This window comes from Oncorhynchus tshawytscha, linkage group LG09 (assembly GCF_018296145.1).
Source record: "Oncorhynchus tshawytscha isolate Ot180627B linkage group LG09, Otsh_v2.0, whole genome shotgun sequence".
NCBI classification, from domain to species: domain Eukaryota; kingdom Metazoa; phylum Chordata; class Actinopteri; order Salmoniformes; family Salmonidae; genus Oncorhynchus; species Oncorhynchus tshawytscha.
Genome location: NC_056437.1, coordinates 3700517 through 3725054, shown reverse-complemented (window position 1 = coordinate 3725054; position 24538 = coordinate 3700517). Strand labels below are relative to the sequence as shown.

General features: G+C 50.4%; 1 protein-coding gene across 7 annotated transcripts in view; it reads right to left on the bottom strand.

Moving 5' to 3' along the window:
- Positions 1-24538, bottom strand: part of LOC112259475 (polypyrimidine tract-binding protein 3) — a 147194-nt gene that overhangs the window by 23359 nt on the left and 99297 nt on the right. For all 7 annotated transcript variants that reach the window (XM_042326380.1, XM_042326378.1, XM_042326379.1 and 4 more), the window contains 4 exons: positions 19667-19819; positions 18532-18642; positions 4536-4710; positions 503-577 (listed from right to left, as the gene is read on the bottom strand). In XM_042326380.1, coding sequence (XP_042182314.1) covers positions 503-577; positions 4536-4710; positions 18532-18642; positions 19667-19819 — 514 coding nt within the window. The remainder of the gene's footprint in view (positions 1-502; positions 578-4535; positions 4711-18531; positions 18643-19666; positions 19820-24538) is intronic.

Genomic DNA, 24538 nt, shown 5'->3' with positions numbered 1-24538 from the left:
AAAGAAGGGCCGGAAGTATACAGAATATAGGGGGTATGGGGCTGGGGGAGGGTGATAGTTGGGTGGTACCTACCTATATAGGGGTATGGGGCAGGAGGAGGGTGATAGTGTGGTGGTACCTACCTATATAGGGGGTATGGGGCAGAAGGAGGGTGATAGTGGGGTGGTACCTACCTATATAGGGGTATGGGGCAGGAGGAGGGTGATACCTACCTATATAGGGGTATGGGGCAGGAGGAGGGTGATACCTATCTATATAGGGGGTATGGGGCAGGAGGAGGGTGATACCTATCTATATAGGGGGTATGGGGCAGGAGGAGGGTGATACCTATCTATATAGGGGTATGGGGCAGGAGGAGGGTGATACCTACCTATATAGGGGGTATGGGGCAGGAGGAGGGTGATACCTACCTATATAGGGGGTATGGGGCAGGAGGAGGGTGATACCTACCTATATAGGGGGAATGGGGCAGGAGGAGGGTGATAGTGTGGTGGTACCTACCTGCTTGGGGGAACCCGATAGCAGGGCCAAAACCTGCTGCCCCAGCGTAAGGCGAAGAGATGATACCTGGAGCACCTGGAAACACAATAAATCAAATGTATAAAATATAAAGCCCTTTTTACCTCAGCAGTTGTCACAAAGTGCTTAACTTTCCCAAGATCCCAAAGGCCAGACAAAGCAGCATTGGTGGGAAAAGTATCCAATGGTCATACGTGAGTAAAAGTAAAGATACCTTAATAGAAAATAACTCAATCAAAAGTGAAAGTCACCCAGTAAAATACTACTTGAGTAAAAGTCTAAAAGTATTGAGTTTTAAATATACTGAAGTATCAAAAGTAATTGTCGAAAATATAAATAATTAAAAATTCCTTATATTAAGCAAACCAGATGACACCAATTTACAGATAGGCAGGGACAGACTCACAACATAACATAATTTACAAATTACGCATGTGTGTTTAGTGAGTCCTCCAGATCAGAGGCAGTAGGGATGTTCTCTGTTTAGTGAATCCTCCAGATCAGAGGCAGTAGGGATGACCAGGGATGTTCTCTGTTTAGTGAGTCCTCCAGATCAGAGGCAGTAGGGATGACCAGGGATGTTGTCTTGTTAAGTGTGTGAATTGGACCCTTGTCCGATTTTTAAATTCAAGGCCCTATTCCATATGATACACGCTCACAAAGCAATCCCAAAAGGGGACACTGCTTTTCAATTTCCTCATTGTGGGGGGGGGTTGTTGCTGGGGCTGCCAATACAGGAAATTAAATGTTGAAAGGTTTACAGTTCATTAAAGAAGAGGAATGTTCGCAAGCTCAATCCCTACAAGCATTCCTTCCTCCCAAATGGGACCCTATTCCCTAAATAGTGCACTATATTGGACATACGGTAACAATTTGGGACGCAAACTCTTCTCTTGTTACACTACAGAACCAACCAGTTTCGTGACAGCAGAGAGCTAGGTGTGATAAGGGTTCAACCTGTGCTCTATTTGCTATTTAGTGCAGTTTTAACCAAACTCCTATTCACAAAAAAAAAGGTTTTAAATTAAATATTAGCTTTTGTCTGGAGCCAAAAAAAGACCGAAAATTCAAAAGTGAATTTGACGTTATGCACGAACAAGGTTTTTCAGCATAAGCAGATTGACTACTGCTAGAGATGTTTACGGGTGTGACAAGTAGTCTGACATAATGAGTATGAGAACGGATATGGGAAAACACCAAGATGGCGCCGACAGATAGGGCAGCTCCTAGGCAATAGCTGTTACATTATTAGCACAGAAATTCAGAGTGGACTTCTAGTCTGACTCATGAGGCACGCGCACACCACCCACCGCTTCCAAGTATATACAGTGGGGCAAAAAAGTATTTAGTCAGCCACCAATTGTGCAAGTTGTGCATTAAAAATCCTACAATGTGATTTTCTGGATTTTTCCCCCCTCATTTTGTCTGTCATAGTTGAAGTGTACCTATGATGAAAATTACAGGCCTCTCTCATCTTTTTAAGTGGGAGAACTTGCACAATTGGTGGCTGACTAAATACTTTTTTGCCCCACTGTAACTCACTAATGCTCAGTCTCTGGATAATAAAATTGACGAGCTCAGGGCGAGGATTTCCTTCCAGAGAGACATCAGGGATTGTAACATACTCTGTTTCACGGAAACATGGCTCTCCCGGAATATACTGTCAGAGTTCGTGCAGCCAGTTGGGTTCTCAGTTCATCGCGCAGACAGGAATAAATGTCTCTCCGGAAGAAGAAGGGTAGGGGTGTAAGTTTCATGATGAACTCTTCATGGTGTGATTGTGATAACGTACAGGAACTCAAATCCTTTTGTTCACCCGACCTAGAATACCTCACAATCAAATGCAGACCGTATTACCTCCCAAGAGAATTCTCTTCGGTTATAGTCACTGCCGTGTATATTCCCCCTCAAGCCGATACCACGACGGTCCTCAAAGAACTTCACTGGACTTTATGCAAACTGGAAGCCATATATCCTGATGACGCATTTATTGTAGCTGGGGATTTTAACAAAGCAAATTTGAAGAAAACCCTACCGAAGTTCTATCAACACATTGACTGTAGTACTCGTGCTGCTAAAACACTCGACTACTGCTACTCCAACTTCTGGGATGCCTACAAGGCCCTCCCCTCCCTCCCTTCGACAAATCAAATCAGGACTCCATTTTGCTCCTCCCTTCCTATAGGTATAAACTCAAACAGGAAGTACCCGTGCTAAGGACTATTTAACGCTGGTCTGACCAATCGGAATCCACGCTTCAAGTTTGTTTTGATCACGCAGACTGGGATATGTTCCCGAGAATAACATAGACGAATACACTGATACGGTGACTGAGTTCATCAGGAAGTGTATAGGACATGTTGTACCCACTGTGACTATTAAAACCTACCCTAACCAGAAACCATGGATAGATGGCAGCATTCGCACATAACTGAAAGCTCGAACCACCACATTTAACCAGGGCAAGGTGACTGGGAATATGGCCGAATACAAACAGTGTAGTTATTCCCTCCGTAAGGCAATCAAACAGACAAAACATCAGTATAGAGACTAAGTGGAGTCGCAATTCAACAGCTCAGACATGAGACGTATGTGGCAGGGTCTACAGACAATCAGACAGGAGACGTATGTGGCAGGGTCTACAGACAATCACGGATTACAAAAAGAAAACCAGCCCCGTCACGGACACTGACGTCTTGCTTCCAGACAAGCTAAACACCTTCTCCCCCCACTTTTTAACCACTAGGCTCCCTGCCGCCCAGACAATCAACCAGGAGGCTCCCTGCAGGCCCCTACAGACAATCAACCAGGAGGCTACCTGGGTCCCCAACAATCTAACCACTAGGCTACCTGGCGCCCCAACACTCTAACCACTAGGCTCCCTGCCGCCCCTACACTCTAACCACTAGGCTCCCTGCCGCCCCTACACTCTAACCACTGTTGTTGTGAAATTGTTAGATATTACTTGTTAGATATTACTGCACTGTTGGAGCTAGAAACACAATCATTTCACTACATCCGAAATAACAGCTGCTAAACATGTGTATGTGACAAATAACATTTGATTTGATTTGTAATGCAATCATTTATTTTATAAAGTTATTAAATAATAAGTTATTTGATATTGGCTTCTCATGACCATTCTTAGTCAGCTAAACGCATAATAATTGATTGGTTTTACAATAATGTTAAATGAAGTCAGATAAACATTTTAATAGGCAGGTCGCATGTGAGGTATATATAATATCATATATGATACATTTTACCCCACTACATTACCTAAGGGACAAGCTTATCCGAATTAGTCAACACAAATTGATAAAAAAAAAACCACAACCTGTGTTTTGAAACCATCATTCATTCACTGACATCACAGTGGCACAAGTAACGTTCAGATTAGAGTGGTTTGTCCTCCGGTTTGTATGTTGATGACCACTTATTGGGTGGGTTGTGAATGAGCCAGAGGTGAGAAACAGGCAGGAAGTGGAGGGGACAGACAGGATGTGGAGGGGACAGACAGGAAGTGGAGGGGACAGACAGGATGTGGAGGGGACAGACCATAGAGGTCGATAGAGGGCTCTTCGTTGCATCTTTGCCATATTGGTTTCTGTGACCGCATGGTCAGATCCATTGAGGGCTGTCTCCATTTTAAAGTAGTCCATTTCTTCTTCTACTTCTATGAATTTATTGTAAGGGACAGACAGGAAGTGGAGGGAACAGACAGGATGTGGGGGGGGACAGACAGGAAGTGGAGGGGACAGACAGGAAGTAGGGAGGACAGAGAGGACGTGGAAGGGGCAGACAGGAAGTGGAGGGGGCAGACAGGCAGTGGCGGAGTCAGACAGGAAGTGGTGAATATGACAGGAAGTGAAGAGGGCAGACAGGATGTGGAGGGGACTGTTTGAATTGTGGCTAACTGTGATGTGTTTTCCTATCGGAAATGCTAAGTGTTGAAATGCTAAGTGTTGAAATGCTAGCTGTTCCTGGTCTAAGTAATAAGCGTCGTTGGTCTCACCGAAGGCGGCAGTCAAGGCAGGGTCCATGGTAGGTTGTCCATCTCCAGAGGGAAGATCCAGGCGGGTGAAATCTCGGCTTTTGTCATTGTTGTATTTCACATTCAGGCTGGTCAGCTTGGAGAACTCCACACGCAGAGTGCAGCATGCGTTATAGATGTTCTGGCCATCTAAAGTCTAGAGAGAGAGAAAGAGAGAGAGTTAGATCAACAAATAGATTGGACAGACATTCATTACATATACAAAATAGTACATTTCAGGATAATTGGCACATAAACATGTTTGAGTATCTCTCTGAGTGACCACCATAAACATGTCTGAGTATCTCTCTGAGTGACCACCATAAACATGTTTGAGTATCTCTCTGAGTGACCACCATAAAAATGTCTGAGTATCTACTCTGAGTGACCACCATAAACATGTCTAAAAAAAAGTATCTTTCTGAGTGACCACCATAAACATGTTTGAGTATCTTCTGAGTGACCACCATAAACATGTCTGAGTATCTATCTGAGTGACCACCATAAACATGTCTGAGTATCTCTCTGAGTAACCACCATAAACATGTCTGAGTATCTCTGAGTGACCACCATAAACATGTCTGAGTATCTCTCTGAGTGACGTGGAAGGGGCATAAACATGTCTGAGTATCTCTCTGAGTGACCACCATAAACATGTCTGAGTATCTCTCTGAGTGACCACCATAAACATGTCTGAGTATCTCTCTGAGTGACCACCATAAACATGTCTGAAATGCTCTCTGAGTGACCACCATAAACATGTCTGAGTATCTCTCTGAGTGACCACCATAAACATGTCTGAGTTGTCCATCTCAGAGGGAAGACCACCATAAACATGTCTTTGTATTCTGAGTGACCACCATAAACATGTTTGAGTATCTCTCTGAGTGACCACCATAAACATGTCTGAGTATCTCTCTGAGTGACCACCATAAACATGCCTGAGTATCTCTCTGAGTGACCACCATAAACATGTCTGAGTATCTCTCTGAGTGACCACCATAAACATGTCTGAGTATCTCTCTGAGTGACCACCATAAACATGTCTGAGTATCTCTCTGAGTGACCACCATAAACATGTCTGAGTATCTCTCTGAGTGACCATCATAAACATGTCTGAGTATCTCTCTGAGTGACCACCATAAACATGTCTGAGTATCTCTCTGAGTGACCACCATAAACATGTCTTCACACAGGGTCCCAGTGAAGAATGAAGTGCATCATTATAGTCTAGTGCAGAGGAAAAAACTACTCCCATCATCAGAAAACCACAGTGTTTTACAGTAATGACAGAATATGTGTCACTACAGTTACTGTGCCACTCAACAGGCTCCCCTGTATATTAGCAGTTACTGTACCACTCAGAGAATATAGAACATCAAGCTCCTCTGTAGAGCAGTTACTGTACCACTCAGAGAATATAGAACAAGCTCCTCTGTAGAGCAGGAGTTACTGTACCACTCAGAGAATATAGAACAACAAGCTCCTCTGTAGAGCAGTTACTGTACCACTCAGAGAATATAGAACAACAAGCTCCTCTGTAGAGCAGCAGTTACTGTACCACTCAGAGAATATAGAACAACAAGCTCCTCTGTAGAGCAGCAGTTACTGTACCACTCAGAGAATATAGAACAAGCTCCTCTAGTAGAGCAGTTACTGTACCACTCAGAGAATATAGAACAACAAGCTCCTCTGTAGAGCAGCAGTTACTGTACCACTCAGAGAATATAGAACAAGCTCCTCTGTAGAGCAGGAGTTACTGTACCACTCAGAGAATGTAGAACAACAAGCTCCTCTATAGAGCAGTTACTGTACCACTCAGAGAATGTAGAACAACAAGCTCCTCTGTAGAGCAGTTACTGTACCACTCAGAGAATATAGAACAACAAGCTCCTCTGTAGAGCAGTTACTGTACCACTCAGAGAATATAGAACAACAAGCTCCTCTATAGAGCAGTTACTGTACCACTCAGAGAATATAGAACAACAAGCTCCTCTGTAGAGCAGTTACTGTACCACTCAGAGAATATAGAACAAGCTCCTCTGTAGAGCAGGAGTTACTGTACCACTCAGAGAATATAGAACAAGCTCCTCTGTAGAGCAGGAGTTACTGTACCACTCAGAGAATATAGAACAAGCTCCTCTGTAGAGCAGTTACTGTACCACTCAGAGAATATAGAACAAGCTCCTCTGTAGAGCAGGAGTTACTGTACCACTCAGAGAATGTAGAACAACAAGCTCCTCTATAGAGCAGTTACTGTACCACTCAGAGAATATAGAACAACAAGCTCCTCTGTAGAGCAGTTACTGTACCACTCAGAGAATATAGAACAACACAGCCACAGCCATTTGGCATAGCCAGATCAGGACCTAACATAAGGACAACTCAGAGGATGTTATTCTATTCTTCTGAAATAGACTACATTTAGAAATAGATAAATACATTTTCTTCTTATCATGTTTCTTTAGACCCGTCTAAAATAAATAATGGATTTATTGTGAAGGTGGAGGCTATATTACATGGATTTATTAGACTTTTTAAAATGTAGATGTTCCAAAGGTCTGCATCAGTTTCTTGTAGCCTAGACGTGTAAGCCAGGAGATGCTAAATGTGTTTATGTTAATTAACGGCCAATTACCGTGAGACCGGCAGTTCTTTGCTTAACAATCACCGGCTGACAACATGTCATGACCGCCACAGCCCTATCTGTGCAAGCTTTAAGAACACACCCTGGTGTTCTGTCTATAGGATTGTTAACCTGTTTAAATGTTTTGCTCACATCCACCACGGAAAGCGACATCAGACAGTCATCCGGAAAAACAGGGACTTTCACGCAAGGCACAGTGTTATATTCCTCGTTTGGGAGTTCTGCATCGCTGGGCAACTCCCGGTTGGGTTTCCGTTATGCGTCTGCAAAGCCCTGTCACGTACGACGAACATCAGAGCTGGTGTAATAGGATTCCACCTTCCACCTCATTTGTCCTTTTGCATGTATGATGACTCGTCGAAAGGTCGTAGCAATCAGGGGCCATAGGGAATCAGGGGACATTCACGACCGACCCCTAGATCCCATTAGAGGTCTGGAGCAACGTTCACTAAATGAAATCCCTGATGATGAACGACTATCAGGCCACTGCTGAGTCCACTATCAGGCAACTGCTGGGTCCACTATCAGGCCACTGCTGCATCCACTATCAGGCCACTGCTGCATCCACTATCAGGCCACTGCTGTGTCCACTATCAGGCCACTGCTGCATCCACTATCAGGCCACTGCTGGGTCCACTATCAGGCCACTGCTGTGTCCACTATCAGGCCACTGCTGCATCCACTATCAGGCCACTGCTGGGTCCACTATCAGGCCACTGCTGGTTCCACTATCAGGCCACTGCTGGGTCCACTATCAGGCCACTGCTGTGTCCACTCAGGCCACTGCTGCATCCACTATCAGGCCACTGCTGTGTCCACTATCAGGCCACTGCTGGGTCCACTATCAGGCCACTGCTGGTTCCACTATCAGGCCACTGCTGGGACCACTATCAGGCCACTGCTGTGTCCACTATCAGGCCACTGCTGGGTCCACTATCAGGCCACTGCTGTGTCCACTATCAGGCCACTGCTGTATCCACTATCAGGCCACTGCTGCACCACTATCAGGGAGGGAGCAACTCACAGCAAAATCACCACAACAGGGTCTTATTCACCACAACATGGTCTTATTCACCACAACAGGGTCTTATTGACCACAACAGGGTCTTATTCACCACAACAGGGTCTTATTGACCACAACAGGGTCTTATTCACCACAACAGGGTCTTATTCACCACAACAGGGTCTTATTCACCACAACAGGGTCTTATTGACCACAACAGGGTCTTATTCACCACAACAGGGTCTTATTCTCCACAACAGGGTCTTATTCACCAACACAGGGTCTTATTCACCACAACAGGGACTTATTTTCATTTCTAATTGCAAAACATTTAGATATGGGTGTTCCCTAATGAATATGACCCAGCCCTAACCTTCATACAACATCCATTCTCATCCATAAGACAAAGAGTTGAACTGCATCAACATAATTAAAACGTTTACAAACAAACAAGCTCCCTTTTCCTTTTACCAAGGAACAGGGGCTCTACTTCACCTTCGCCCCCTGGGGCTCTACTTCACCTTCGCCCCCTGGGGCTCTACTTCACCTTCGCCCCCTGGGGCTCTACTTCACCCTCACCGCCCGGGGCTCTACTTCACACTCACCTTCGCCCCCTGGGGCTCTACTTCACCTTCGCCCCCTGGAGCTCTATTTCACCCTCACCTTCGCCCCCTGGGGCTCTACTTCACCCTCACCGCCCGGGGCTCTACTTCACACTCACCTTCACCCCCTGGGGCTCTACTTCACCTTAGCCCCGTGGGGCTCTATTTCACCCTCACCTTAGCACCCTGGGGCTCTACTTCACCCTCACCGCCCGGGGCTCTACTTCACACTCACCTTCACCCCCTGGGGCTCTACTTCACCTTAGCCCCGTGGGGCTCGACTTCACCCTCACCTTAGCACCGTGGGGTTCTACTTCACCCTAGCCCCGTGGGGCTCTACTTCACCCTCACCTTAGCCCCGTGGGGCTCTACTTCACCCTAGCCCCGTGTGGCTCTACTTCACCCTCACCTTAGCCCCGTGGGGCTCTACTTAACCCTAGCCCCGTGGGGCTCTACTTCACCCTAGCCCCATGGGGCTCTAATTCACCCTCACCCCCTGGGGCTCCACGTCACCCTAGCCCCGTGGGGCTCTACTTCACCCTCACCTTCGCCCCCGGGGCTCTACTTCACCCCCACCTTCGCCCCCTGGGGCTCTACTTCACCCTCGGCCCCTGGGGCACTACTTCACCCTCGCCCCCTGGAGATCTACTCCACCTTCGCCCCCCGGGGCTCTACTTCACCCTCACCCCTTCCCATTCTCTCTGCAACACTAGGTTCAGGATGTGTGCCAAAGGGCACCCTAGTACCTATATAGTGCACCAAAGTAGTGGGCCAGATATATTGTTAGTGTGGGGGAAGACTTGGCAGCAGTACACAGTCAGAGCAGAGGGGCTCTACTTCACCCTAGCCCCGTGGGGCTCTACTTCACCCTAGCCCCGTGGGGCTCTACTTCACCCTCGCCCCCTGGGGCTCTACTTCACCCTCACCCTCGCCCCCTGGGGCTCCACTTCACCCTCACCCTCGCCCCTGGGGCACTACTTCACCCTCACCCTCGCCCCGTGGGGCTCTACTTCACCCTCGCCCCTGAGGCTCTACTTCACCCTCGCACCCTGGGGCTCTACTTCACCCTCGTCCCCTGGGGCTCTACTTCACTCTCGTCCCCTGGGGCTCTATTTCCCCCTCACCCCCTGGGGGCATGGCAGCAGTACAACATACATGGCAGCAGTACAACAGAACACAGTCAGAGCAGAGGGGCTCCAATTCACCCTAGCCCCCTGGGGCTCTACTTCACCTTAGCCCCGTGGGGCTCTACTTAACCCTAGCCCTGTTGGGCTCTACTTCACCCTCACCTTAGCACCGTGGGGCTCTACTTCACCCTAGCACCGTGGGGCTCTACTTCACCCTAGCCCCATGGGTCTCTACTTCACCCTAGCCCCGTGTGGCTCTACTTAACCCTCACCTTCATCCCCCGGGGCTCTACTTCCCCCTCACCGCCTGGGGCTGTACTTCACCCTAGCCCCCCAGTGCTCTACTTCACCCTCACCCTCACCGCCTGGGGCTCTACTTCACCTTCGCCCCGTGGGGCTCTACTTCACCCTCGCCCCCTGGGGCTCTACTTCACCCTCACCGCCTGGGGCTCTACTTCACCCTCACCCTCGCCCCCTGGGGCTCTACTTCACCCTCACCCTCACCCCCTGGGGGCATGGCAGCAGTACAACAGACATGGCAGCAGTACAACAGAACACAGTCAGAGCAGAGGGGCTCTACTTCACCCTCGCCCCCTGGGGCTCTACTTCACCCTCACCGCCTGGGGCTCTACTTCACCCTCACCGCCTGGGGCTCTACTTCACCCTCACCCCCTGGGGCTCTACTTCACCCTCACCCCCTGGGGCTCTACTTCACCCTCGCCCCTCTACTTCACCCTCGCCCCGTGGGGCTCTACTTCACCCTAGCCCCGTGGGGCTCTACTTAACCCTAGCCCTGTGGGGCTCTACTTAACCCTCACCTTCGCCCCCCGGGGCTCTACTTCACCCTCACCGCATGGGGCTCTACTTCACCCTCACCCCCTGGGGCTCTACTTCACCCTCACCCCCTGGGGCTCTACTTCACCCTAGCCCTGGGGCTCTACTTCACCCTAGCCCCGTGTGGCTCTACTTCACCTTAGCCCCGTGGGGCTCTACTTAACCCTAGCCCTGTGGGGCTCTACTTCACCCTCACCTTAGCACCGTGGGGCTCTACTTCACCCTAGCACCGTGGGGCTCTACTTCACCCTCACCTTAGCCCCGCGGGGCTCTACTTTACCCTAGCCCCATGGGTCTCTACTTCACCCTAGCCCCGTGTGGCTCTACTTAACCCTCACCTTCGCCCCCCGGGGCTCTACTTCCCCTTCACCGCCTGGGGCCCCCTAGGGCTCTACTTCACCCTCACCCTCACCGCCTGGGGCTCTCTCACCTTCGCCCCACCCTCACCCCCTGGGGCTCTACTTCACCCTCACCCCCTGGGGCTCTACTTCACCCTAGCCCCGTGTGGCTCTACTTCACCTTACCCCCCACTGGGGCTCTACTTCACCCTAGCCCCTGTGGGGCTCTACTTCACCCTCACCTATCACCGTGGGCACCTCTAGGGGCTCTACTTCACCCTCAGCACCCACGGGGCTCTACTTCACCCTCACCTTAGCCCCGTGGGACTCTACTTCACCCTCAGCCCACATGGGTCTCTACTTCACCCTAGCCCCGTGTGGCTCTACTTCACCCTCACCTTCGCCCCCGGGGCTCTACTTTATCCTCACCTTAGCCTGGGGCTCTACTTCACCCTCACCCTAGCCCCCAGTGGCTCTACTTCACCCTCACCTCAGCGCCTGGGGCTCTAGCCCGTGGGGCTCTTCACCCTAGCCCCTGGGGCTCTACTTCACCCTCACCCCCTGGGGCTCCATGTCACCCCCCCTGGGGCTCTACTCACCCTCACCTACTTCACCCCCACCTTCGCCCCCTGGGCTCTACTTCACCCTCAGCCCCTTCACCCTCGCCCCCTGGGGATCTACTTCACCCTCGCCCCTGGGGCTCTCATCCTCGCCCCTCACCTTCGCCCCTGGGGCTCTACTTCACCCTCGCCCACTGGGGCTCTACTTCACCCTCGCCCCCTGGGGCTCTACTTCACCCTCACCTTATCACCCTCACCCCGCCCCCGTGGGGCTCTACTTCACCCGCAGCCCCATGGGGCTCTACTTCACTGGGGCCTCACCTTAGCAGTACCCACAGCAGAGGGGCTCTCACTAGCCCCCTGGGGCCCTCACCCTAGCCCCGTGGGCTCTACTTCACCCTCACCCCCTTAGCCCAGAACACAGGGGGCTCCTCACCTAACCCTAGCCCCGTGGGGCTCTACTTCACCCTAGCCCCATGGGGCTCTACTTCACCCTCACCCCCTGGGGCTCCACGTCACCCTAGCCCCGTGGGGCTCTACTTCACCCTCACCTTCATCCCCTGGGGCTCTACTTCCCCCTCACCGCCTGGGGCTGTCACCCTAGCCCCCACCTTCACCCCCTGGGGCTCTACTTCACCCTCAGCCCCTGGGGCACTACTTCACCCTCGCCCCTGGAGATCTACTTCACCTCGCCCCCTGGGGCTCTACTTCACCCTCCTCGCCCCCTTCCCATTCTCTCTGCAACACTCAGCCCCTGGGGGTTCAGGATGTGTGCCAAAGGGCACCCTAGTACCTATATAGTGCACCAAAGTAGTGGGCCAGATATATTGTTAGTGTGGGGGAAGACTTGGCAGCAGTACAACAGAACACAGTCAGAGCAGAGGGGCTCTACTTCACCCTCGCCCCCTGGGGCTCTACTTCACCCTCACCGCCTGGGGCTCTACTTCACCCTCACCCCCTGGGGCTCTACTTCACCCTCACCCTCGCCCCATGGGGCTCTACTTCACCTTCGCCCCGTGGGGCTCTACTTCACCCTAGCCCCGTGGAGCTCTACTTCACCCTCGCCCCATGGGGCTCTACTTCACCCTCACCCTCTGGGGCTCTACTTCACCCTCACCCCCTGAGGCTCTACTTCACCCTCGCCCCCTGGGGTTCTACTTCACCCTCACCGCCTGGGGCTCTATTTCACCCTCACCCTCGCCCCCTGGGGGCATGGCAGCAGTACAGCAGACCTGGCAGCAGTACAACAGAACACAGTCAGAGCAGAGAGGCTCTACTTCACCTTCGCCCCGTGGGGCTCTACTTCACCCTAGCCCCGTGGAGCTCTACTTCACCCTCGCCCCATGGGGCTCTACTTCACCCTCACCCTCTGGGGCTCTACTTCACCCTCACCCCCTGAGGCTCTACTTCACCCTCGCCCCCTGGGGCTCTCACCCTCAGCCCCCCTCACCGCCTGGGGCTACTTCACCTCGCCCCCTGGGGCTCTACTTCACCCTTCCCCCTCGCCCCCTAGGTTCAGGGGGCATGGCAGCAGTACAGCAGACCTGGCAGCAGTACAACAGAACACAGTCAGAGCAGAGAGGCTACTTCACCCTCGCCCCCTGGGGCTCTACTTCACCTCACCCCCGTGGGGCTCTACTTCACCCTCACCCCTGGGGCTCACTTCACCCTCACCCTCGCCCCATGGGGCTCTACTTCACCCTCGCCCCATGGGGCTCTCACCCTTCACCCTCATCGCCCCTGGGGCTCTACTTCACCCTCGCACCCCGAACCCCTGGGGCTCTACTTCACCCTCACCGCCCTGGGGCTCGCCCCTACTTCACCCTCACCGCCTGGGGCTCTACTTCACCCTCACCCCCTGGGGCTCTACCTTCACCCTCACCCCTGGGGCTCTACTTCACCCTAGCCCCTTAGCCCCGTGGGGCTCTACTTCACCCTCACCGCGCCCCCTGGAAGCTCTTCTTCACCCTCACCGCCTGGGGTACAGCAGACCTGGCAGCAGTCACAGTCAGAGCAGGCTCCTCACCCGCCCCCTGGGGCTCTCACCCTAGCCCACCCTCACCCTCTGGGGCTCTACTTCACCCCTCACCCTCACCCTCACCCCCTGGGGGCATGGCAGCAGTACAACAGACAGTACAACAGACATGGCAGCAGTACAACAGAACACAGTCAGAGCAGAGGGTCTCTACTTCACCCTCACCCTCGCCCCCTGGGGCTCTACTTCACCCTCACCCCCTGGGGCTCTACTTCACCTTCGCCCCGTGGGGCTTTACTTCACCCTAGCCCCGTGGGGCTCTACTTCACCCTCGCCCCGTGGGGCTCTACTTCACCCTCGACCCGTGGGGCTCTACTTCACCCTCGCCCCCTAAAGCTCTTCTTCACCCTCACCCGTGGGGCTCACCCGCCCTCGCACCCTGGGGCTCTACCCCTGGGGCTCTACTCACCCTCACCCTCGCCCCCTGGGGGCTGGCAGCAGCCCCAGTCAGGCAGGCTCTGGGGCTCTACTTCACCCTCACCTTCACCTCGCCCCCTGGGGCCCCTGGGGCTCTACTTCACCCCACCCTAGCCCCATGGGGCTCTACTTCACCCTCGCCCCGTGGGGCTCTACCTCACCCTCACCTTCGCCCCCGTGGGGCTCTACTTCACCCTAGCCCCCTGGGGGAACAGGGGAAGACATGACAGAAGTACAACAGAACACAGTCAGAGCAGAGGCCAGACTACAGCACACTAAAGGATATAATTACTGTCTGTCTTCTCTGGTTCGGTCTCACTGCCTTCATCTCTCCTCTCCTTGCCACAAAGCCACTGACAGATGAAAACCTGGGGGCTGATGATTTGTGGCCTAGGAGTGTGTGTGTGTGTGTGTGTGTGTGTGTGTGTGTGTGTGTGTGTGTGTGTGTGTGTGTGTGTGTGTGTGTGTGTGTGTGTGTGCGTGTGTGATCTGTGGGTTCTAGGTGGCTGGCTGTGGCTGGTGTGTCTGATCTGTGGGCTCTACAGCAAGGGATGAAATGAAAGAAGCCAGACAGATAGGGTTGCAAAATTCCAGAAATCCTGGTTGGAATAATTCAGATATCAGTAGGGAATAAGCAGGAAAACCAGAATCGTCCAACCAGGATTTCTGGAAAACGGGGGAAATTTGGTGAAAATATCCTACAGACAGTAAAACACACTGTCCAACCTCTCCTTCTCCAAGATCAGAGGTAGACAGCATGTTTAGCTTGTATGTTTGTCCCGTGAATGCAGGTGTGCCAAGCTTGTAACATCATACCCAAGGAGAGGCTGTAATCGCTGCCAAAGGTGCTTCAACAAAGTACTGACAGTGTAAATGTGATATTAATTTGCAAACATTTCTAAAAACCTGTTTGTGCTTTGTCATTTTTGGGTATTGTGTGTAGTTTGATTAAGAAAAAAACCAAATGAAACCATTTTAGAATAAGGCTGTAACGTAACAAAATTTAGGAAAAGTCAAGGGGTCTGAATACTTTCCGAATGCACCGTATACAGGGAGAACCAGTACCGAGTCGATGTACAGGTTATTGAGGTAGATACAGGTTATTGAGGTAGATATAGGTTATTGAGGTAGATATGTACATATAGCTAGGGATAATGTGACTAGACAACAGGATAGATAGAGTAGCAGCAGTGTACAGTCGTGGCCAAAAGTTTTGAGAATGACACAAATATTAATTGCCACAAAGTTTGCTGCTTCAGTGTCTTTAGATATTTTTGTCAGATGTTACTATGGATACTGAAGTATAATTACAAGCATTTCATAAGTGTCAAAGGCTTTTACTGAAAATTACATGAATATTTGCAGTGTTGACCCTTCTTTTTCAAGACCTCTGCACTCCGCCCTGGCATGCTGTCAATTAACTTCTGGGCCACATCCTGACTGATGGCAGACCATTCTTGCATAATCAATGCTTGGAGTTTGTCAGAATTCGTGGGGTTTTGTTTGTCCACCAGCCTCTTGAGGATTGACCACAAGTTCTCAATGGGATTGAGGTCTGGGGAGTTTCCTGGCCATGGACCCAAAATATTGATGTTTTGTTCCCCGAGCCACTTAGTTATCACTTTTGCCTTATGGCAAGGTGCTCCATCATGCTGGAAAAGGCATTGTTCATCACCAAACAGTTCCTGGGTGGTTGGGAGAAGTTGAGGACCGATGGTAGTCTTCTCCGGACAAGCTTTTTTTCCAGATGCCCCAAACAATCGGAAAGGGGATTCATCAGAGAAAATGACTTTACCCAAGTCCTCAGCAGTCCAAGCCCTGTACCTTTTGCAGAATATCAGTCTGTCCCTGATGTTTTTCCTGGAGAGAAGTGGCTTCTTTGCTGACCTTCTTGACACCAGGCCATCCTCCAAAAGTCTTCGCCTCACTGTGCGTGCAGATGAACTCAGACCTGCCTGCTGCCATTCCTGAGCAAGCTCTGTACTGGTGGTACCCCGATCCCGCAGCTGAATCCACTTTAGGAGAATATCCTTGCCTGTGAAGCCCTTTTTGTGCAACGCAATGATGACGGCAAGTGTTTCCTTGCATGTAACCATGGTTGACAGAGGAAGAACAATGATTCCAAGCACCACCCTCCTTTTGAAGCTTCCAGTCTGTTATTCGAACTCAATCAGCATGACAGAGTGATCTCCAGCCTTGTCCTCGTCAACAATCACACCTGAGTTGACGAGAGAATCACTGACATGATGTCAGCTGGTCCTTTTGTGGCAGGGCTGAAATGCAGTGGAAATGTTTTTGGGGGATTCAGTTCATTTGCATGGCAAAGAGGGACTTTGCAATTAATTGCAATTCATCTGATCACTCTTCATAACATTCTGGAGTATATGCAATATATTGCCATCATACAAACTGAGGCAGCAGACTTTGTGAAAATTTATATTTGTGTCATTTTCAAAACTTTTGGCCAAGACTGTATGTGATGAGTGTGAAAGTGTGTGTGTGGGTGTGTGTGTGTTTGTGTATGTGTGTGTGTTGGGGTGTCAGTGTAAGTATGCGTGAGTGTGTGGGTAGAGTCCAATGTGCTGGGTAGAGTCCAGTGTGTTAGTAGAGTCCAGTGTGTTAGGTCCAGTGTGTGGGAGTCCAGTGTGTGGGTAGAGTTCAGTGTGTGCAGTCCAGTGTGTGGGGGGGTGGGTAGAGTCCAGTGTGTGGGCAGTCCAGTGTGTGGGTAGAGTCCCGTGTGTGGGTAGAGTCCAGTGTGTTGGGTAGAGTCCAGTGTGTGGGTAGAGTTCAGTGTGTGGGTAGAGTTCAGTGTGTGGGTAGAGTCCAGTGTGTGGGTAGAGTCCAGTGTGTTGGGTAGAGTCCAGTGTGTTGGCTAGAGTCCAGTGTGTTGGCTAGAGTCCAGTGTGTGGGTAGGGTCCAGTGTGTTGGGTAGAGTCCAGTGTGCTGGGTAGAGTCCAGTGTGTTGGGAGGAGTCCAGTGTGTTGGCTAGAGTCCAGTGTGTGGGGCGTAGAGTCCAGTGTGTTGGGTAGAGTCCAGTGTGCTGGGTAGAGTCCAGTGTGGGTAGAGTCCAGTGTGCTGGTAGAGTCCAGTGTGTTGGTAGAGTCCAGTGTGTGGGGTAGAGTCCAGTGTGGGTAGAGTCCAGTGTGGGTATAGTCCAGTGTGTTGGGTAGAGTCCAGTGTGTGGGGTAGAGTCCAGTGTGTTGGGTAGAGTCCAGTGTGTGGGGTAAGAGTCCAGTGTGGGTAGATTCCAGTGTGTTGGATAGAGTCCAGTGTGGGTAGAGTTCAGTTGGTGGGTAGAGTCCAGTGTGTGGGTAGAGTCCATTGTGTTGGTAGAGTCCAGTGTGTGGGTCCAGAGGCCAGTGTGTTGGGTAGAGTCCAGTGTGTGGGGTAGAGTCCAGTGTGTTGGGTAGAGTCCAGTGTGTGGGGTAGAGTCCAGCGTGTGAGTAGAGTCCAGTGTGTGGGTAGAGTCCAGTGTGGTGGGTAGAGTCAAGTGTGTGGGGTAGAGTCCAGTGTGTTGGGTAGAGTCCAGTGTGTTGGGTAGAGTCCAGTGTGTTGGGTAGAGTCCAGTGTGTGGGGTAGAGTCCAGTGAGCTGGGTAGAGTCCAGTATGTTGGGTAGAGTCCAGTGTGTTAGGTAGAGTCCAGTGTGCTGGGTAGAGTCCAGTGTGTGGGGTAGAGTCCAGTGTGTTGGGTAGAGTCCAGTGTGCTGGGCAGAGTCCAGTGTGTTGGGTAGAGTCCAGTGTGTGGGGTAGAGTCCAGTGTGTGGGGTAGAGTCCAGTGTGTGGGGTAGAGTCCAGTGTGTGTTCATGAAGTCAGTTCAAGAGAGTTGGTGCTAAAATAGGGTCAATGCAAATAGTCCTGGTAGCCATTAGAATAGCTATTTAGCGGTCTTGTTTAGCGGTCTTGTTGGTTCAGTTGGCCCAGGGCCGTCCAGGTTTGGCCAGAGTAGGCCGCCATTGTAAATAAATATTTGATATTAACTGCTTCTACCTGAACACATCAGGACAGAAATAGACAGACAGTAGATAATGCTAGAAGTGTTGCTCCTCCTCTGGTTTAGAGGATCAATCCTATTGTTATCCATATAGCCTCCAGAGAAACGGCCATTTCAACACCACACGTTCCTGGTAGTACAAACAGAGCTATGCCTTTTTTCATGTCAATATGAAGTGGAGTGTTTTGACAACGTGCTGTGGTGGGCATTTATAGAGTCAGTACGTACCACTTTGGTGTGGTGGGAATTTATAGAGTCAGTACGTACCACTTTGGTGTGGTGGGCATTTATAGAGTCAGTACGTACCACTTTGGTGTGGTGGGCATTTATAGAGTCAGTACGTACCACTTTGGTGTGGTGGGCATTTATAGAGTCAGTACGTACCACTTTGGTGTGGTGGGCATTTATAGAGTCAGTACGTACCACTTTGGCGTGGTGGGCATTCATCGGGTCAGCATATTGTAGCAGGGCCTGGAACTGGTTGTTCTTGGTGAAAGTGATGATCTTCAGGACCGTCCCGAACTTAGAGAAGATCTATGGAGACAAAATGGAAAAAAACATGTTCATATGAACATGTCTCTTAGGCTACTTGGCACCATAGAGAGAGCATTATTCCAGAACTCTTTTACTATGTGAGGTACTTTGAGCATCCATCAATCAATGAATCAGTCAATAACTCAACCAGTCATCTAATCAGTGGTCCAGGGTAGAAGAGGTTAGAGGTCAGGGTTACCTGGTGTAGGACCTCCAGTGATAGGGGTCAGAGGTCAGGGTTACCTGGTGTAGGGTCTCCATTGATAGGAGTTAGAGGTCAGAGGTCAGGGTTATCTGGTGTAGGGTCTCCAGTGATATGGGTTAGAGGTCAGGGTTACCTGGTGTAGGACCTCCAGTGATAGGGGTTAGAGGTTGGAGGTAAGAGTTACCTGGTGTAGGGTCTCCAGTGATAGGGGTTAGAGGTTAGAGGTCAGAGTTACCTGGTGTAGGACCTCCAGTGATAGGGGTTAGAGGTCAAGGTTACCTGGTGTAGGACCTCCAGTGATAGGGGTCAGAGGTCAGGGTTACCTGGTGTAGGACCTCCAGTTATAGGGGTTAGAGGTCAGAGGTCAGGGTTACCTGGTGTAGGACCTCCAGTGATAGGGGTTAGAGGTCAGAGGTCAGGGTTACCTGGTGTAGGGTCTCCAGTGATAGGGGTTAGAGGTCAGGGTTACCTGGTGTAGGGTCTCCAGTGATAGGGGTTAGAGGTCAGAGGTCAGGGTTACCTGGTGTAGGGTCTCCAGTGATAGGGGTTAGAGGTCAGAGGTCAGGGTTACCTGGTGTAGGGTCTCCAGTGATACAGGGTAGAAGAGGTGAGAGGTTAGAGGTCAGGGTTACCTGGTGTAGGATCTCCAGTGATAGGAGTTAGAGGTCAGAGGTCAGGGTTACCTGGTATAGGACCTCCAGTCATATAGGGTAGAAGAGGTGAGATGTCAGAGGGTAGAGGTCAGGGTTACCTGGTGTAGCACCTCCAGTGATACAGGGTAGAAGAGGTGAGAGGTCAGAGGGTAGAGGTCAGGGTTACCTGGTGTAGCACCTCCAGAGATACAGGGTAGAAGAGGTTTTCTACGATGATGCGCAGCACGGGGCTCTGTCCTGGCATCAGGGTTCCGTCACCGCCAGATGCTGAACCACCCAACGCCACTGCATTGACTGCCTGCAATGCTGCCTGAACTCTCTGTTAGGGGGAGGAGGAGAGAGGGGGAAGAGAGGGAGGAGAGGAGAGGGGGAAGAGAGGGAGGAGAGGGGGAGGAGAGAGAGAGAGAGGGGGAGGAGAGAGAGGAAGAGGAGGAAGGGGAGGGGGAGAAAGAGGAGAGGGTGAGAGAGGGAGGAGGAGGAATGAGAGAGGGGAGGGAGAGAGAGAGAGGAGGGGGGGAGAGAGGAGAGGGGGAGGAGAGGGGGGGAGAAAGGGAGGAGGAGGAATGAGAGATGAGAGAGAGGAGAGGGGGAGAGAGAGAGAGGGGGAGAGAGAGAGGGAGGAGGAGGAATGAGAGGATGACAACAAACAATCAATAACATATAACAGGGGGACAACAAACAATCATATATTGGTCATCCATTGTGTGTGTTGTAACATGAGGGGGGGAGAGAGAGAGGAGGAGAGGGGGAGAGAGGGGAGAGGAGAGGGATGAAAGCCTGGGGAGGACTGACCAGGGGGAGAGGGGTGAGAGAGAGGAGATTGGGAGGAGAGGGGGATGTTGGGTTTAATACCCCAAACAAACAATAATCCTAAATGATATAACTTTTTAACTTATTCTCATAATGTTGCTCACCACATAGTATATACACATTGGGTTTACCATGACAACAAACAATCAAAAATGTATAACACACATTGGGTTTACCATGACAACAAACAATCAATAACATATAACAGACATTGAGTTTACCATGACAACAAACAATCAATAATATATATATTGGTCATCCATTGTGTGTGTTGTAACATGATACTCTACAGTGGCTAGAAACAACTGACCAGGGTGGACTGGACCAGCCTGTTGTTGGAAAGGTCCTATCACAAACACAACAACTGACCAGGGTGGACTGGACCAGCCTGTTGTTGGAAAGGTCCTATCACAAACACAACAACTGACCAGGGTGGACTGGACCAGCCTGTTGTTGGAAAGGTCCTATCACAAACACAAACACAACAACTGACCAGGGTGGACTGGACCAGCCTGTTGTTGGAAAGGTCCTATCACAAACACAACAACTGACCAGGGTGGACTGGACCAGCCTGTTGTTGGAAAGGTCCTATCACAAACACAACAACTGACCAGGGTGGACTGGACCATGGACCAGCCTGACTGGACCAGCCTGTTGGAAAGGTCCTATCACAAACACAACAACTGACCAGGGTGGACTGGACCAGCCTGTTGCTGGAAAGGTCCTATCACAAACACAACAACTGACCAGGGTGGACTGGACCAAGCCTGACTGGACCAGCCTGTTGGAAAGGTCCTATCACAAACACAACAACTGACCAGGGTGGACTGGACCAGCCTGTTGTTGGAAAGGTCCTATCACAAACACAACAACTGACCAGGGTGGACTGGACCAGCCTGTTGTTGGAAAGGTCCTATCACAAACACAACAACTGACCAGGGTGGACTGGACCAGCCTGTTGTTGGAAAGGTCCTATCACAAACACAACAACTGACCAGGGTGGACTGGACCAGCCTGTTGTTGGAAAGGTCCTATCACAAACACAACAACTGACCAGGGTGGACTGGACCAGCCTGTTGTTGGAAAGGTCCTATCACAAACACAACAACTGACCAGGGTGGACTGGACCAGCCTGTTGTTGGAAAGGTCCTATCACAAACACAACAACTGACCAGGGTGGACTGGACCAGCCTGTTGTTGGTCCTATCACAAACACAACAAAGGGTGGACTGGACCAGCCCTATCACAAACACAACAACTGACCAGGGTGGACTGGACCAGCCTGTTGTTGGAAAGGTCCTATCACAAACACAACAACTGACCAGGGTGGACTGACCAGCCTGGTGTCCTATCACAAACACAACAACTGACCAGGGTGGACTGGACCAGCCTGTTGTTGGAAAGGTCCTATCACAAACACAACAACTGACCAGGGTGGACTGGACCAGCCTGTTGTTGGAAAGGTCCTATCACAAACACAACAACTGACCAGGGTGGACTGGACCAGCCTGTTGTTGGAAAGGACCAGCCTGTTGTTGGAAAGGTCCTATCACAAACACAACAACTGACCAGGGTGGACTGGACCAGCCTGTTGTTGGAAAGGTCCTATCACAAACACAACAACTGACCAGGGTGGACTGGACCAGCCTGTCCTATCACAAACACAACAACTGACCAGGGTGGACTGGACCAGCCTGTTGCCTATCACAAACACAACAACTGACCAGGGTGGACTGGACCAGGTGGACTGGACCAGCCCTATCACAAACACAACAACTGACCAGGGTGGACTGGACCAGCCTGTTGTTGGAAAGGTCCTATCACAAACACAACAACTGACCAGGGTGGACTGGACCAGCCTGTTGTTGGAAAGGTCCTATCACAAACACAACAACTGACCATGGTGGACTGGATGGACCAGCCTGCTGCTGGACAGGTCCTATCACAAACACAACAACTGACCATGGTGGACTGGACCAGCCTGCTGCTGGAAAGGTCCTATCACAAACACAACAACTGACCAGGGTGGACTGGACCAGCCTGTTGTTGGAAAGGTCCTATCACAAACACAACAACTGACCATGGTGGACTGGATGGACCAGCCTGTTGCTGGAAAGGTCCTATCACAAACACAACAACTGACCATGGTGGACTGGATGGACCAGCCTGTTATACACACCACCTAAATGGCAACCTATTTCCTTCACTACATAGTGCACTAGTTTTATTTCATATACAGTATCAGTCAAGTTTTGGACACACGTTCTCATTCAAGGTTTTTTTGTGTGACTTTTTTTCTACATTGTATATATTGAAGATATCATAACTATGAAATAACACATATGGAATCATGTAGTAATCAAAAAAGTGTTAAACAAATCAAAATGTATTCTTTAAAGTAGCCACCCTTTGCCATGATGTAAGCTTTGCAACCAGCTTCACCTGGAATGCTTTTCCAACAGTCTTGAAGATGTTCCCACATATGCTGAGCACTTGTTGGCTGCTTTTCCTTTACTCTGTGGTCCAACTCATTCTAAACCATCACAATTGGGTTGAGGTCGGTGATTGTGGAGGCCAGGTCATCTGATGCAGCACTCCATCACTTTCCTTCTTAGTCAAATAGCCCTGACACAGCCTGGAGGTGTGATGGGTCATTGTCCTGTTCAAAACAAATTATAGTCCTACTAAGCGCAAACCAGATGGGATGCCGTATAGCTGCAGTAGCCATGCTGGTTAAGTGTGCCTTAAATTCTAAATAAATCACAGAGAGTGTCACCAGCAAAGCACCCCCACACCTCCTCCTCCTCCATGCTTCACGATGGGAACCACACATGCAGAGATCATCTGTTAACCTACTCTGCGTCTCACAAAGACACAGTGATTGGAACCAAAAATCTCAAATTTGAAGTCATCAGACTAAAGGACCGATTTCCATCGGTCTAATGTCCATTGCTCATGTTTCTTGGCCCAAGCAAGTCTCTTCTTCTTATTGGTGTCCTTTAGTAGTGGTTTCCTTGCAGCAATTTGACCATGAAGGCCTGATTCACACAGTCTCCTCTGAACAGTTGATGTTGAGATGTGTCTGTACTTGAACTCTGTGAAGCATTTATTTAGGCTACAATCTGAGGTGCAGTTAACTAATGAACGTATCCTCTGCAGCAGAGGTAACTCTGGGTCTTCCTTTCCTGTGGAGGTCCTCATGAGAGCCAGTTTCATCATAGTGCTTGATGGTTTTTGCGTCTGCACTTGAAGAAACTTTCAAAGTTCTTAAAATGTTCTGTATTGACTGACCTTCATGCCTTAAAGTAATGATGGACTATCGTTTCTCTTTGCTTATTTGAGCTGTTCTTGCCATAATATGGACTTAGTCTTACATCAAATAGGACTATCTTCTGTATACCACCCCTACCTTGTCACCACACAACTGACTGTCTCAAACGCATTAAGAAGGAAAGAAATTCCACAAACTACATTTTAACAAGGCACACCTGTTAGTAAAAATAAAGAAATACCCTGGAATGAGTAGGTGTGTCCAAACTTTTGACTGGTACTCTATATATATATTTTTTTTTTACCCCTTTTTCTCCCCAATTGGTAGTTACAGTCTTGTACGGACTCGGGAGAGGCGAAGGTCGAGAGCCGTGCGTCCTCCGAAATATGACCATGTCAAACCGCACTGCTCACTTAACCCGGAAGCCAGCTGGAGTCAGCTTGCAGGTGCCCAGCCTGCCACAAGGAGTCGCTAGAGTGCAATGGGACAACTGGCCAAACCCTCCCCTAAACCGGACGACACTGGGCCAATTGTGCACCGCATCATGGGTCTCCTGGTCACAGCTGGCTGTGTCACAGCCTGGGATTGAACCCGGGTCTGTGGTGACGCTGTTCAGGGCAGGGGCTATGTACTTAGACTGCTGTGCCACTCGGGAGGCCCCAGTGCACTAGTTTAGACCAGAGCCTAGAGCTAATGTAGTGCACTAGTTATGACCAGAGCTCTGGTGTAACGTAGTGTACTAGCTAGGAATAAGGTGACATGCTGTTCAGGGCAGGGGCTATGTACTGTACATGCAGCAGACTGTGGACCTGATTGGTCAGGTTGGGCTGAACATGCAGCAGACTGTGGACCTGATTGGTCAGGTTGGACTGTGCATACAGCGAACCAGATTGGTCAGGTTGGACTGTGCATACAGCGAACCTGATTGGTCAGGTTGGACTGTGCATACAGCGAACC